General features: G+C 30.3%; 1 protein-coding gene across 1 annotated transcript; it reads right to left on the reverse strand.

Annotated features, from left to right (window-relative positions):
* Positions 1–2,366: 2,366 nt before the first annotated feature.
* Positions 2,367–14,514, reverse strand: LOC119684134 (the record flags this gene model as incomplete). The annotated part of the gene is given in 6 exon segments (XM_038098097.1): positions 2,367–2,586; positions 2,647–2,721; positions 3,467–3,475; positions 6,607–6,738; positions 7,068–11,864; positions 11,866–14,514. Coding segments are annotated over 6 exon segments (7,165 nt in total), but the record flags the coding sequence as incomplete, so codon positions are not given.
* Positions 14,515–15,286: the final 772 nt, after the last annotated feature.

Consider the following 15,286-nt stretch of genomic DNA (forward strand, 5'->3'; position numbering starts at 1 on the left):
TTGGAACTACTAGTTTTTAGGAGCACATAAAACATTTTGAACAATTATTACTGTTACTGCCTTTAATAACCCTAAATATTAAGCCTGAAGTTTAGGTAATACCAAAAAGTTTCTAATTTTTTGTTCATGAAGAGATCGTTAATTTTAATTTGCCTTGCATACTACTTTAAAATGTAGCTATAAAAATTTTATTGTCTTCAGTGAAGACTTTCATTGAAGAATATATTATTCAAGCGACGCACATTTCAATAATATATAGTATATTAAACCTATATAAAAGGATTATTGGTGCTTCTTCGTATTTTTATGATTTTATTACATCGGATCCTTATCATTTACAAAAAAAAATCAGAAATCTTTACATTTGCTTACAAAAATCGATATTCGTTTCTGCACACTTTTATGCCTGCGGATAAAATATAAAATTATACTGTGGTTTAAAATAATTCAAGAGAAGTATCAACTGTCAAAGATCGGTATGATTACATTTAAAAGCCAATACGAAACACACTATCCGAACACAAATCATGAGTGCACTCTAAGCATTATTCTCATTAAGCAAAGCAATGCCATGTAACGCTGTTACAAATATTGATGTAAGAATAAGCATTAAGAAAATTTGGGTTACAGAATGCGTTTGCAATTAAAATAATTGCAAAATTATAAAATTTTCTACGAAATTTATTTCGTGAATTTTAAGTTTTTGTTAGACACTTTTCTAAAAAAACTATTTTTTACCTATCAATAGAATAATAGAATTTAAAATAGAATAGAATTAAAAAAGCAGAAATTCAATTCTTTATAAATGATTTTAAATCATGTCTGAATAAAGAATAAAAAATAAATAAGTTCCTTTGAAATGGTCAAAGCACATACATATTGTTGAATATGAAAGAATACGTAAGAATGTAACGGGGGTTACCCTAGTTCCGGTCATTTCGATGTCAAACATCCACCACGCATCAAAAATTTCGATAAAATCATGAAAATTGTCAAGTCCATCCATCATATAAGCACTCTTTTGATTGCCCAGAAAAGAAGCTTGATATATGGGTACCACATGAGTTAACGCAAAAAAATCTCATGGACCGAATTTCGATCTCCAAATTGCTGTTGAATCGCAATAAAATTGAAAACGAAAACGATCGTAGTGGAATCGCGATGAGCCGGCTGAAACGTTGACCAAGCCAGAATTGACGGTCAGGAAGATTTTTCTGTGCGTTTGATGGGATATGCAGAAATCATTTACTAGGAGCACTTGACTCAAAACTGTACTGTCAAAAATTGAACCGTCCTTTACTATTATAAAATACTAATAAATCATTTTTTTTGAAACCTAATACTTGTACAGGTTTCGCAACAAATATGCATCAGAGGAACTTTATGTTATCACTTGCATATGTTTACGATTTGCGCATTTGTGCGTAAGGCAGCGGTCACATTGCATGCGAATTTTGTCTTGCGTGTTCGTACGTATTTTTTTTCTTACGTACACGTAGCATATTCCGGTTACATTGACAGTTTGACAGTTCTGCAATGAAATCGCAGCGATAAAGGCGCTTAACATGAATATCCCTAATTTTTACAAAAAAGATACGCATCAAATTCAACGTCCATTTCGTATTTCATATGCCTGTCAAACATGTGTGGGTATGTCACAAAATACGTTTACAAAATTTTATTTAGAGCTTTTCTGCGCACCCATATTATATTGTATTATATCGTATATAATATATTGTTTATTATTTAAGATATCACCATGCTTTAGATTATGTATTGGAAATAAAGAAAACCGTTTTGCAAGACTTGTTACTCATTATTAATTAATTATTCTTGTTGTTTTAGATTAAACAAAACAAAAGGCGCGCTATTTTGCAAAAGACAAGGCTTTCCTTCAGTTCCAGGAAATAATAATTGATACGTTCTATATGATTTAGGGGATATAAAGCACCCGTCGACTGCGTTATTTCATTACTTTCGGCTTTATACGAGTATACTAAATACTTTATATATTTGAATTTTTAATTACTGCAGTTTTAACATCAACTTTCATTATAGGTTTTTAGCGCAAGTTAAAAGCACTAAAACTAGGTTCTGAGAATAATAGCCTGTTATGAAATTCCCTTCTAGCTACTTTATTCGTGCATCTATAGTGCCTGGCAAACTTTCAACAAACATGCCGGTATCTCTGTCTAATTATGCGGCAACTATAAAAATGTACATACTTTGCAAATTTAATGAATCGCAAAATTTTTAACAAAAGACATATATTACGTACTAAGTAATATATAATAAATATTTACTTGATGGTGTTATAATGGTTAGAATAAGTTTTGAAAAAGAATAAATTTATGTGTTATACGTACTTTGCAAGCAGTCAGCATTTAATAGATCCTTGCATTTTTCATGACATTTGACACCACACTCTGTACAACGCACACCTTGCCGTGCAATCCCCCAAAGTAATCCTTCGCATTCATAACAATATGTTGGCGAAGTAGCCGTCCATAATACAAAATTGTGCGGTGTAGTGGATGATATTGGATAAATCAGTGCTTGCAAAGCCTTCTTGTAGACATGCATTTTCTGTAATATTAAACAGTATTCATTAATTTAAGTAAGATTCTCATTTTTGTTGAACTTCACCAGTTCTTCATCGTTCAAAGTGGCTCTTGGTACTGCAGATGTTAAACCGGCATTTCTCTTCGTTGCTGCCATAGTCTATAAATTATAACAGTTAGTTTTATTATATTAGCAGGCGAATTAAGTTTCGCTGCCAATTAAAAAATTCTGCTTAATCCTAAAAAGCATTCAAACATAACAATATACTGCAATTATGCAATTTGTAATAAAAAGCATTTTAGTAGAGCATATAAAGTAAATCAAACTACCCATGTAATGCGTTGTAAGTCCAAACTTCTAAAATATGTATCTAATTACAAACTGAAACACCTACGGACAAATTTCGCATTATCAAATGTTAGCACAGAAAATTTTTGCTTTAAGTGAAAAATTTGAACATGCAACATTATGAATTTAAAAAATAAAATTGTAATAGAAAAAATTCTATTGACCAGTTGCGACACTCATAATAATGTTTACTTTGAAACAATGTTCATAGAGTGAGGACTTGATTTAAAATGTACGAGTAAAGAACGGCAAATCTTGAAACTGAATTTATATTTGCATTAGGAAAATAAACTAAAGTTAAACTAGACATCCCAACCTTATCCGAATCAATTAGGATATATGCAAGATATATTTTTTTCAGAAATTCAATACTACTTTCGAGTCGATTGATTTAATTTGAACTTATGGTATAAGCTCGATGAATCGGAAAGGTTGAAAGGTCTTCTAATGGAAAATATAAACAGTGCAAGCAATATCCAAATAAAAACGAATTAAAATACTAACTATAAATGGTGCAAAATGCTTTAAATAACATTTCAATTATCTTTTTATATACCTTAAGAACCTTTAAATCCATTTCACGAGGAAATATATATTTTTTAATTTTATACATGAAATAGAGAAGAGAGAGAATTGTAAAAACAAATATTTACTTAAATACATAATTGTCATTAACACCAAATGCAAAAAAAAAATAGAAAAAAAACTGTATGTGGTTGTATCGGTAGTTCGAAATAGAACTTCGAATAATTTTTTGTTTAAAGCTAAAGTACAATGACTGCTTTGGGCAATCTGCTTAAAATGTTCTTTGGTATTACTTTCTCATGTCGCAAAATCAAGTACAAAATACAATTTTCGGATATTGCGATTAAATTATAATTTATACAAAATTTAGTTAAAATTAAATTCATTATTCACAGAGCACATTATTCTCAATTAGTTGAGCTGCGAAAATAGGCTATTACGTTTTGCATATTGAAACAATGCTTTCATTTTTAACATTGTTATTAGCTCCTGTCATAAAATAAAATATGGACCCATGGGGTTTAAACAATTAACATTGTAAACACATTTTTAAACGGTCATATCTTAGGTTCCATAAAGGATAGTAACTTTAGATTTGTTACGATTTAAAGATGGATTGATTGAGCATTTATAAAGTTGTTTAAAGAATTAAGATTGATTATATTTAAGTATTAATATAAAGGTTTAGTATCGAAATAAAAATTTTCCAAATTTATCCCGAGAATTTATATATATAAATAAATATATTAAATATTAAATATATAGAATTCAATGGTAAATTCAATTCAGAAAAAAAAAATAAAAATTTTTGTGTCATTTTTTGTGTAATGGTTTAATGGTATTATGGTACGTATGAGTAATGTGTTGGGCGCCTAATAAATTTTTTTTTTAAATACTTATAAAACAATACCATACTAGAAGTATACATTTTTTAAGTACAAATTATTAGTTAATACAAATTAAAAACAAAAAATAAAAATTTTACTGATATCTTCCTTTATGTTTCTTACTGAAACATCGTGTGTATGTGTTTGGTGTGAAGTGAAGGATAAGTTAAATTTTGAAAAATACTTGTAAGAACAATATCGTCCTAAAATTTTAAAGTTCCGTTTAAAATTTTATTAAAAATCGAAATCAAAAATAATGTATAATAATTATGTAGTATATTCTTTGAAAATTCATTCATCATAATTATAGTAAGCATGTGCTTGATGTGTTTTGCGTGAGAAAACAATTCGAAAAAATAATGCCATTTGAAAATTTATATTTCTTAGTAAAATTTAACACTGTCTAAATAAACTATAAAAAGTGAAAATTCTCGGGATACATTTGGAAATTTTTTTTTAAATTAAACGGTTATTATAAACAATCTTAATTGTCTTAGATATTTCTTAAGAGCTCAATCAATTTTTAAATCGCATCAAATCTGAAGTTTCTATCCTTTATGGAGCCGTTTAAAAATGTGTCTATAATGCTGATTGGTTAAACCCCATGCGTCTATATCTTCTAAGCAAAAAATATCAAATACTTTCCCGGAAAAGGAGCTCAAAAAAAACTTATAGTACAATTGGAGATGACGAGGTCTAAAAGGCGTGCTTTGTGGCATATCAATATTTAAGTTTTTCAACAATGTTAATGTTAATGTTTCAACAATGATCTACTAATTTGCAAAATATATTTGACTTTACAACAGCTTCGTTTCTTAAAACAATTAATATATCATTTAGATTTAAAGTAGAAAGTAGTAGATTTTTTTATGAATGGTTTAAAAATATTAAGAAGAAAATGCGGAAAAATTATTATTCGTAACATATAAGTTTCGTACTGATCATGTTAAGAAACATTACCAATGCACTATAAACTTTTGTTTAATACTATTGTTATTCTGTAATCGAAGGCGCAAGTAAAAATGTTTTGCTAAATTAATTTAGTTTGTTTTTCTAGCAGCTTACCTATACAATCTTCCTACTGCAGCTAAATCAATTTATATTAATCAAATCAAGATTTGGTCCTTTTTATTGGTATAAGTTGATGTGTGCATATGAAGGAGCTTTTATGTGTCAGAGGAAAGTTCTAGAAGAGTTTTTTTTATTTACTTTATAGATTTTATCTCCCCAATTCTGTGAACTTGACAAATTTTTATTATAGTATTGACAATAAATCAAGATTTTTATCAAGCAAAACTCTTTTTACTCTTCTGGACATATCTTGGTCAATTTCAAAGCTTAACTTTTCACCACACTATGGTGAAAAGTGTTTTGTATACGAAAATCAAAAGTAGAGTTATTATAAAAGTTATTACAAAAGTTATTATATTCAGTTCTGTTATGCTATTGAGAATTGTTCTATGCATATAAATAATTCAAAATTATTGTTATATTTTTACAATACTTTAATAAATATTTATAAATTCACTATTTATGCTATTTAAAATTTTATTATAACTCTATTATTCTCTACTATTTTCCAAAACGGTGATCACATACCTATGAAATACAACTTTTGTAATTCACAATAGTTATGGGCAACAAAACTTACTGTTTCGACATTAATCCTGTTGCTAATGAAAATTTATGTGTTGCTTAACCACCTGCACATTTAAATAAAAAAATTTTTTTATTCACTTGTTAAAATACTGCAATAGCTACCGCAATAGTTTAATTTCAAACTAGGAAGCAAGAAAGCTTTTGAGAGAGGAACGCAATCATTGTACTTTAGCATTTATTCTTAAAAAAAAATATAACAGAACGATTAGGTGTCAAAATTTATTGATGTGAGCCGAGTATAGCCTTTGTTGTTACTCTATTTTCTGAAAGAATAAAACGCGTGTATGATATTTAACTGCACATTTTCCTTAGTGTTTTTTATTTTACGGATAAATATTGAATGATGGAAACTAAAATTACATTTATAAACGCTTATTGTTATAAATTATATTGAGTATCAATAATAATGGCTAATTTATTTTTTTTGTAATTAAACTTCGTATGGAGATATACTACAACGTAATAGAATATATATTGTACTTCTTAAATGCTTCATGAGTGACAAGAAATAATGTAAAGAATTCAAAATCAATTATTTAAAGAGTGTACCTTAAATTCTTCGTTCATATGTCCTTTCTGTTAAAATTAATAAAGTATAACAAATTAAACAAAAGCGTTTACTCACAAGTTCCGATACCAGTGGTATAGACTTTCGTCGTGGACGAATATCTGGCATGCTGTCAATATTACTGTAAAATGGGTTATCTCCAGGATGACCATTGCCACGCATTCCAATTTCGCCGGAAACAGTTCCATTCTAAAAAAGTAGATAATACACGTATAGTACCATAGAAGTGCACATATATTTAAAAAATTCCGCACAGTAAATGCCGTTAACATTGACATCGTTAACTTACAAAAAAAAAAAAAAATAACTCTTAATTTAGAAAAAATTTCAGTGGACGGTTAAATATACATTATTCATTTTCGTAATAAAAGTTGTTCTATAAGGATTTATTAGAGTATACAACGGTATACAAAACCAAAGTTAAGGCGCCTTCTACCCTTCAATATATATATTCAGATAATAATAAATACATTATTTACAATGCTGTATATACAGAACAAACGCAATAAAAGAATTACCTTTTCTTGATCTTTTGATGATTCCTCATCTTTTAATTTATCCTGATTGTTTTTTTCTTCAATTTTTCGTTCTTTCAAAGTTTTTAAAAGTTTCCATTTGCTGCTTCCGAGGGCATTTTTACTAGCGTTAAGACCTTGCAATATATTTTCTGCGTTAGTGTCCGGATTTGTTATTAAAACCGATGAGGTATTATTAGCATTATCGGTTATACTTGTTTTTACATCTACTTGAAAATTTAATGTTTCTAATGCACCTGTATGCATATCAGAACTTATTTTTTGCTCCGACAACTTTGGACTTTCTGTAGTTACTTGCAGGAAGCCAGTATTTTCTTGCAGCGGTGCGTTTAATGTTGTTTGTTCCGAATTCTTATATAGATGGTTATTCGGTTTTGTTACATTTTCATTATCCATATCTTCTTGTTCGTCACTGTATTTACCTGGAGTATCGGGTCCAGAAGTTGCTTCTGATGAACTATTTTCAATTTCTAAATTTAAATAAGATTTGGCAAGGTTTTCGTTGTTTTCATTTTGTTTTTTTAATGTTTTTATTTCATTTATATGCTGATTGCACTCTTCGTCTGAAGAGTCTTCTAAATTTGAGGAATACTGAGGATGATAATCATCGCAATCTTCACTTATTCGCTGTTTACGTCTCTTTCTGTAACGTTTTTGTTGTTGAGAATTATCCGTATATTGATGTTGCTGCATACGAAGAAGCTTTTCTTTACTTACGAGATTTGTGGTTCCATTGATTGCTTCAGCATCATTTATTATGTTTTGTTTTAACTTATTATTTTCAGATATAAGATTTGCTTCTATAAGCTCCGTTATATTTTGATCGTCGTTTAAACCTATGGAAATTTCGTCAGTATTAACATCTTGCCAAGCACTATGAATATTTGATATTTTTTCAAGCTTATTTAAGCTGTGTAGCTTAGATAAGTTACTATATTTTTCTTGTTGGCATGAAAGTTGCTCCTTATTTTCGTAGTCTTCGTGAACATTAACTACAGTCTTCAATTCCTGCAGCACTTGACACATTATAAACTTTACATGTTCGTCCGGTACATAATCCGTGGCATTCAAATTATTAAAGCAGCTATCTTGTTCCTGATGTTCAATGTTATCTTTCAAGGCTAATTGATCAATTTGTGTAAAAACAAAAGAATTTTTATTGTTTGATGACTTCGATTCAGTGACTTCTGCTAGCTTACTCTCAGCTAGCAGTTGTTCCTCTTCCAACTGTTCTAGTTGTCTCAATTCGTAGCAAAAATATTCATCGTCAGTATCTATACTATCTTCAGTACTTTGACGTCTAGATGAGCATAATGTTCGATAAGATTGTTGACTTTTATTGTCGTCATCATCTCTTATTATACTGTTAGGGAGATCAAGAGATTGCTGTGTTTGGACATTATTTATTTTTAATGAGTTTATGGTATTTGCAGATGACGTATTTGATGCTATTATTAAACACGGTGCATCACTTAAAACAGCTGTTGAAGCATTATGTCTAATTAAATTTGCTTCTGCGTCTTCATTAATCCTTTCATTAGTAGCATAAAAGAACTGCTTTTTATTAAGGTCAGGTAAAGAATCCACACTTTCTTTAATTTCTATTAAACTTGTATCAATATCGGGAGAGGAATTACTTTTAAAATCTTTTGAACAATCCAATTCTTCTTCAATATTAAACGTTGGAATTTTTTTTATTAACTCAACAGTAGGAAATAACTTATTAATATCTGGTTGATTAGTACCAAAAAATTCAATTGTATCATCATTTTTCTCCCCTTTTTTATTTAAACTCGACATTTGAGGGAACAAATTAATAGGTGATAAATTCTGTGCCTTTGTATCATTATCACTTGGAACTGAGTCTTCATAGTCCGATGATGTAAAACTCGGTGTATCATTTTCTGTCTCTAAAATACTTATCCCGTGGTGCAAGCTAAAGCTATGTCTCCGATACGTTTTAGCCTTTTGCATAAAACTGTTTACTGTCGTTGAGAGAGATCTTTTCTTATGAGATTTATTCAATGTGTCTTTAACACTATTTTTGTTGGATGAGGGTGTTGAGTTTACATTATGTAAATTTCTCGACATGAACTGCAGACGCTTTGATAAGTCCAATTTTCTTAAACTTCCTCCAATAGCCATTTTACTAGTACCAATATCGCCATTTTCATAATCCACTTTATTGAGCTTTGGTGTTTTCACGACAGATGGAAACGACTCAGCCTGACCACGTGATTGTATTTCTATATCATCATCGAGTTGGACATCAACGGCCGGTAAAGATTGTGAACGATTATAGCGAGTTCGTCGCTTTATTTTCAGATGATCTGGCAGTAAATGGCTTATTTTGTGCCAAACTTTTGGTTGCTTTCGCTGATGTGAAATAACTTTTTTATCACCAATTGGTGGTGTACCATATTCCTTTTGCTGCAGGTACTGAGCATTCACAATATTATTATATTTGTTGAATGATCGACTGCTGCTATTGTATGATAGTGGAGAGCTAGAGCTTACTACATTTATTTGATGCTGCTGTTCTTGTTTATGCTTTTGTGTTTTATGTTGCTGATAACAAACTTCATTGCCAAAAAATTGGTAATTATGTTGTTGATGTTGGTCCGATTTGCCCAAATAATCGAGTTTATTACTACTATTATAATCACAAATGCCATTTGAAGTTGGATAATAAACTAAACGATCAGTTAATTGACGATTTCGGTTTTGATCGCGCATTTCAATTCGGTCAATATCTGTTTCTTCATAGTATCCTTCATTAGGTTGAACAGTACTCAAGTTCTTATTTGTGCTAGATTGATTAAGAAGATCAGGTATTCGACGAGTCCAGTTTATGTGTTTAGTTTTGTCTTTAGCTGAAGTGGTCTCTGAAGTTACGTCATTGCGCAGATTATCTTCGTAAGCAGATTGTGTTTTTGGCATTCTTTCCAAAGAGTCACTTCCTTCAGTTGACATTTGATGGGTGTGTTGCTGATATTGTCGAATATCCTGATGTTGTGGGCTCCAATTTAGCATTTCGTCTACGGTGTATACATTTGTATCCAATTCAACATTCTTAAGCACATTAAAAATTGATTTATTTTCATATGCCGAACAAATTGGCATATTTTTAGACAACTCACTAATGTAATTTAAATTCTCTTCGGAGAAAGTATAATCTTTTTGAATATTACGGTGTGATTTTACCGATTCAGTTGCTATAAAAAGAGGACCGTTGCCTGGCATTGGTGGAATTGCTGAAACTATAGTTGTAGAAAAATTTTGACATAGTGTCTTCGAGTCTGTTGCACTCATAATGGTCTCTTTAAATGCAACTTCAGAAACGTTTTTATTATTAGCAAAAATTCCATTTTGGTATTTGCCAAGAAAAGGATTGCTTGCATTACTACAAAAAGAATTAGTTATAGGAGAATTAGGAGATTTATCTTTTCCAGAAAATCCACTCAATGATGAAAGGCCTGAATCAGATTTTGTTTGCTTGGGAGAATTTGATGAAATATTAATTTTATGATGGTCGTGTTGTTGTAGTTCATATTTAGTTTCATTTAAATCTGTTAATTTACCACTGATGGAATTTTCTGAAAACTCTTGAAAATGACTTATAAAACCCGATTTCATTTTATTAATGGTTTGAATACCGTCGTCATCGTAAAAAATATTATCACTTGGAGCAGGTGGAGGCGGACTTTGTCTTCCATTAGAATCAAGCAATATATCATTTATATTCATATGCATAAAATCGCTGTCAAATTTTTGATATTCTTGGTTTCCTAAATGCAATAGAAATAGCATACTATTATGTTTTTCTAAACTGTCTTTAAGAGATTTTATATACTCATCATTGTTATAGAGATTCAAGGTTGACGTAGCTAGTTTGGAGCTGTCAGTCTTTAAACATGTTTCCTCAGTTGTATTAGTAAATGGGTGGTTATCTTCTGCTAAATACTCACTGCAGTTTAAAATACCTGTAGCAGTAGTTGTTTGAGGTTGTGATATTTCCTTTTTTTTACAAATTTCATTTTCTTCATTTTCAAGAATTTTAAGCTGCTCATCTAAATTTGAATTGTTTCTCAAAAGATGAGCACTATAGTCAAAATTAGCTGTTTTTTTGTTAACTATGGATTTATCTGGCAAGTAAGCAGCACTATTGCAAGATTTTGAAGTTTTAATGTTGTTGGTAACAGAGTTTGTTTTTGAAAATTGTCTTTTGTAATCATCAAAAGAACTTCCAACTAGCTTTTTTAAGACTTCAATATTTGTTTCTAGTTTTTTCATTACTAGTTCGAACTTTTTATTTTTATTACCAGCAAAAGCATGCAATTCATCGGATAAAGTTATCGGATTCAGTAGCAATAGTATTAAATTTTTGTCCACTTGATTTAGTTTTTCAAAAAATGTATGCTCTGATGTAATAAATTGACGCAAACTGATTATTTGATCAGCGGTTAGAGTTTGAAGTTCGTTAACTTTATTAATTTCTAGTAAAAGAAGTTCACTAATATTGTCAAGTATATAGGCATTCGACTCATAGTCATTCGAACTATCTTCGGATGATAATGATGTAATAGAATATCGATTGGTATCAATGCTTGAGTCTTTAATATGTATGTCTGAGTTTTTTTTCAGAGTTACTTCTTTATGAGACAGTCCACGTTTAAAGTTTTTGTCAAATTCAGTTTGTAATTGATCATGCGATATTAAAGCAGCTTGTGCTAAAGCACTCTTAAGGTTGTTCAACATGTCCATTTCATCTTTTTGGTGCCTTTTTTTTTTTAGATTTTTTGAAATCTTTTGACCCCTTTTGGTTACTAGAAAATGATTCTTCCAACAAGCATGATAAGCTTTGCGTTTTTTCCTTTATTATACCTTTTTCTCTTTGCTTTTCGTTGTCTTCTATAGTTACACCAATCACTGAGCTGTTATCTACTCCTAGACTTCGCATATGCTCATGCACAACTTCAGATTGTTCCAATAATCGTTCAACATTTGATATTTCAGTAGTTAAATTATTATCACGGTAGGCTTCATTTAGAGTTTTATAAAATTCTTCATTCATTTCGTTGTTCCTCGCTATTTCTATTGGTTTTGCTAAATTTGTGCCGCCCGTATCCTCTATTGGAACAACCTGCGGACTTCCGTCACCCATTTTAAAGGCAGCTAGTCGAAAAAACTTCGCGTTTTCATTAGTATCATCAATATTTGTTGGTGTATCATTAACTTTATCACACAAATTATTTATATCATTGTTAGTTGTTATATGTACATAGGAAAGTGTTTTGTGTAAAATGTCGTCTGGATGTTTTATTTTATTTGGTAAATCATACATGCTACTTGTTTCTCTTTTTTCGAAATAATTGGAGTTGTGAATGCCTAATGAAATATTATCTAACGTTTGACGCCCCTTCAGAAACTCTTGCAGCAGTTCGGACTTAGCATTATTTACCATCTCCTGCTGTTTTTCAAATAAATTGATATCTGAATCAGAGTTTAGTTTTGGTCGTGCTGTACACTTAACTGACTTCATTTCCTGATATTCATTAATATTTAATATGTCGCGTCTTAAGTTACTGATTGATGCATATGGCATAAACAAGGTATTTTTATTATGTGTGTTGGTACTATAAAGTGGATTTGCTTGATTGCTGTCGTCATTTAAAATTAAGTTTTCATCAAAGGAGGATGATATAAATGGTGGAATTGTTTGAATTGATTCCGAATTGCATTTCTTTGACTGTAAAAGATTTTTCAGTGCATCAAGATCACCCTCTAAATTTTTATCGAATACATCATTTCCAGTTTGTTTTAAAAAATTATTAAAGGTTTGTGGCACTTTTATTGAAACCGTATTCAACAACTCAGTATCGTGTTCTGAAAATTTAACTATATCTGAAGCTATATCATTTTGGGTAAAGTATTCGAGAAACGCTTGTGGATCGCATTCTTCCATAAACGTCAAGTTTTCTATTTCGTGCTTTTTTGTTGCAATTAAATCCATTAAATTGGTAACAACAGACTGCTGCTCTACTGAAATATTTTCCAATTTTTCTAATCGTCCCCATATCTTACTGTATTCACCTGACAGTAAATCCAAAGCACGCCAAGCAAATTTTAGTTCAGTCTCTAAGAGAGATATGCGCGTTGATATTTTATCCATATAATCTGAAATTATATAATCCGCGTGTTGTTGTGTATTATAAAGTTGGCATAGTTGTTGATCACTAGTAACAGGTACCATGTCATCAGAAAGGAGAGTATTATTTACCCCGTCTCTAAAACTAATGACATCATTATTGCTCTTTAATTGAGCTGTATGATATGAGGAATTTGGTGTGTTTATAAACGATTGCAACATAGAATCACTCTGAAGAACACCAGGCTCTTGAAGCTCCAGATTTGGCTGACTTTCGGAAAAATTATTCATGCTCTTAATATTTGAAAGCTTATTCAGATCCAAATCCTGCGATGACTGCCATTGGTCTTGATGATGTCGACGATGTTGGTGACGGATTTGTTTTTTTACCGGTGAGATCATTGCAGCGAATGGACTGTTCTTTTGACTATGATAATAGTTCTTAGCTGCTGATATCGGTAATACATATTTCGCAAGGTCTTGACGATCTCCATTATATAAATTATGAACTATTGTATCGGAAAGTTGATTAAAATCATCATTAGTACAAACCATTGACATCATGAATAATTATTTATAAATTTTATAATATCAGGTATAATATGTTCGCTTACTGAACTTTCACTTTATAAAAATATGATAGCGAATGTCTTGGAATGTAGTTTTACAGTCAGATGGGTTAATTCTATAAATTTCGCTACATTATTCGCCCCCTAAATCACAATAAACAATAAATTGTTTATAGAACTGTTTATTTTCAATTTTTTTAATTGAATAAAGCAACAGATAAACGAAGCATGTATTAAGTTGAAAGAAATGACATCGGCCAAAATTTTATGTGCAAAAATATTTCAGGCTACAGTTCGGTATGCGTGATTTTAATTTGTAATAACATCAAACATATCGAAATCGCTTTACAGCACTTTTATTGTGTATTATGTTTTTCACTATATGGCAAGTTAATTCATCAATTCAAACATCAATTTTGAGCTTCATTTCTGCATCGGAACTTTAAATTTATCACCAAGACAGTGTATATTATTAAATCCATTTAACACCAGACTTTAAATGTAGTAAAATATTTTACACACAGGACACAATGCACTGCTGCTCGCTTCACATGCTAACTGAAATATAGACTTGCTTGTCCCCTTTACATTTACAAGTGTGTATACTTCTTTATCCTTTTCTGTAAAGAATGTACTTTGCAGACTTTCGAGTTTTATTTCAAATTTTTCATACGGAATTCACTTTTATTTAAAATATTTTTTTTGAAGAAGAAGACAGCAATGTAATTGTAATATATGTAATTCTATGTAATGTAATTCGTAATTCTTTAGTAATAATTGAAGTCGAACTAAACGTAAAAAATGATTGTTGTTTTTTTCCAGTTGTATTTCTGTTTATATGTGAGATGCAAGTTAAATGCTCTATGTTATCGCTCTCTTGCCTACAAAACGTACAATGATTTGCATCTAGTTCTGTAGTTGGCTTTCATGACTTATGGAAGTGTATTTACAGTTCAAGGTGCGTTACGCACTATGTTTAAACTTAACCTTAGAATGCACAGAAATTGAGCTGGTATATCCAAACTTCAACAAAATTTGATGAAACTTATGGTTTAGATACAATATATTGTTTCAAGTAGTTTTCAAATACAAAAAAAAAAGATTTTACTGTGCCTCAGAAGTGACATGCGCATTTTTACACAATAGGTGAAGTAGAAATTTTGAGTTCTCAAATAGAGAATAATGAAGATATATTGAGCTTTCATTTCGCATGCTCGTGCTTTGTTTAATTTAGAAATAAACTCTCTTTGCTGTATTGTTCTGCACAGATAACAAATACTGAGAAATTCTCTCATCCAAAAAGCATACAAATTATGGCTACTAGTTTCCTTAACATATGTTAGAAAAGTCTCGTTCCATTTATTGGGTAAATAAAATTAAATAACTTACTTTATCATCTAACAGACATGCATGTCCATATTTTAATAATGTACTAAGTTTTCGTACTCTTTCTGCTATTGTTACTATATTTTTATATTCACTCG

This window comes from Teleopsis dalmanni, chromosome 2, assembly GCF_002237135.1.
Source record: "Teleopsis dalmanni isolate 2A chromosome 2, ASM223713v2, whole genome shotgun sequence".
In the NCBI taxonomy this organism is placed as follows: Eukaryota; Metazoa; Arthropoda; class Insecta; order Diptera; family Diopsidae; genus Teleopsis; species Teleopsis dalmanni.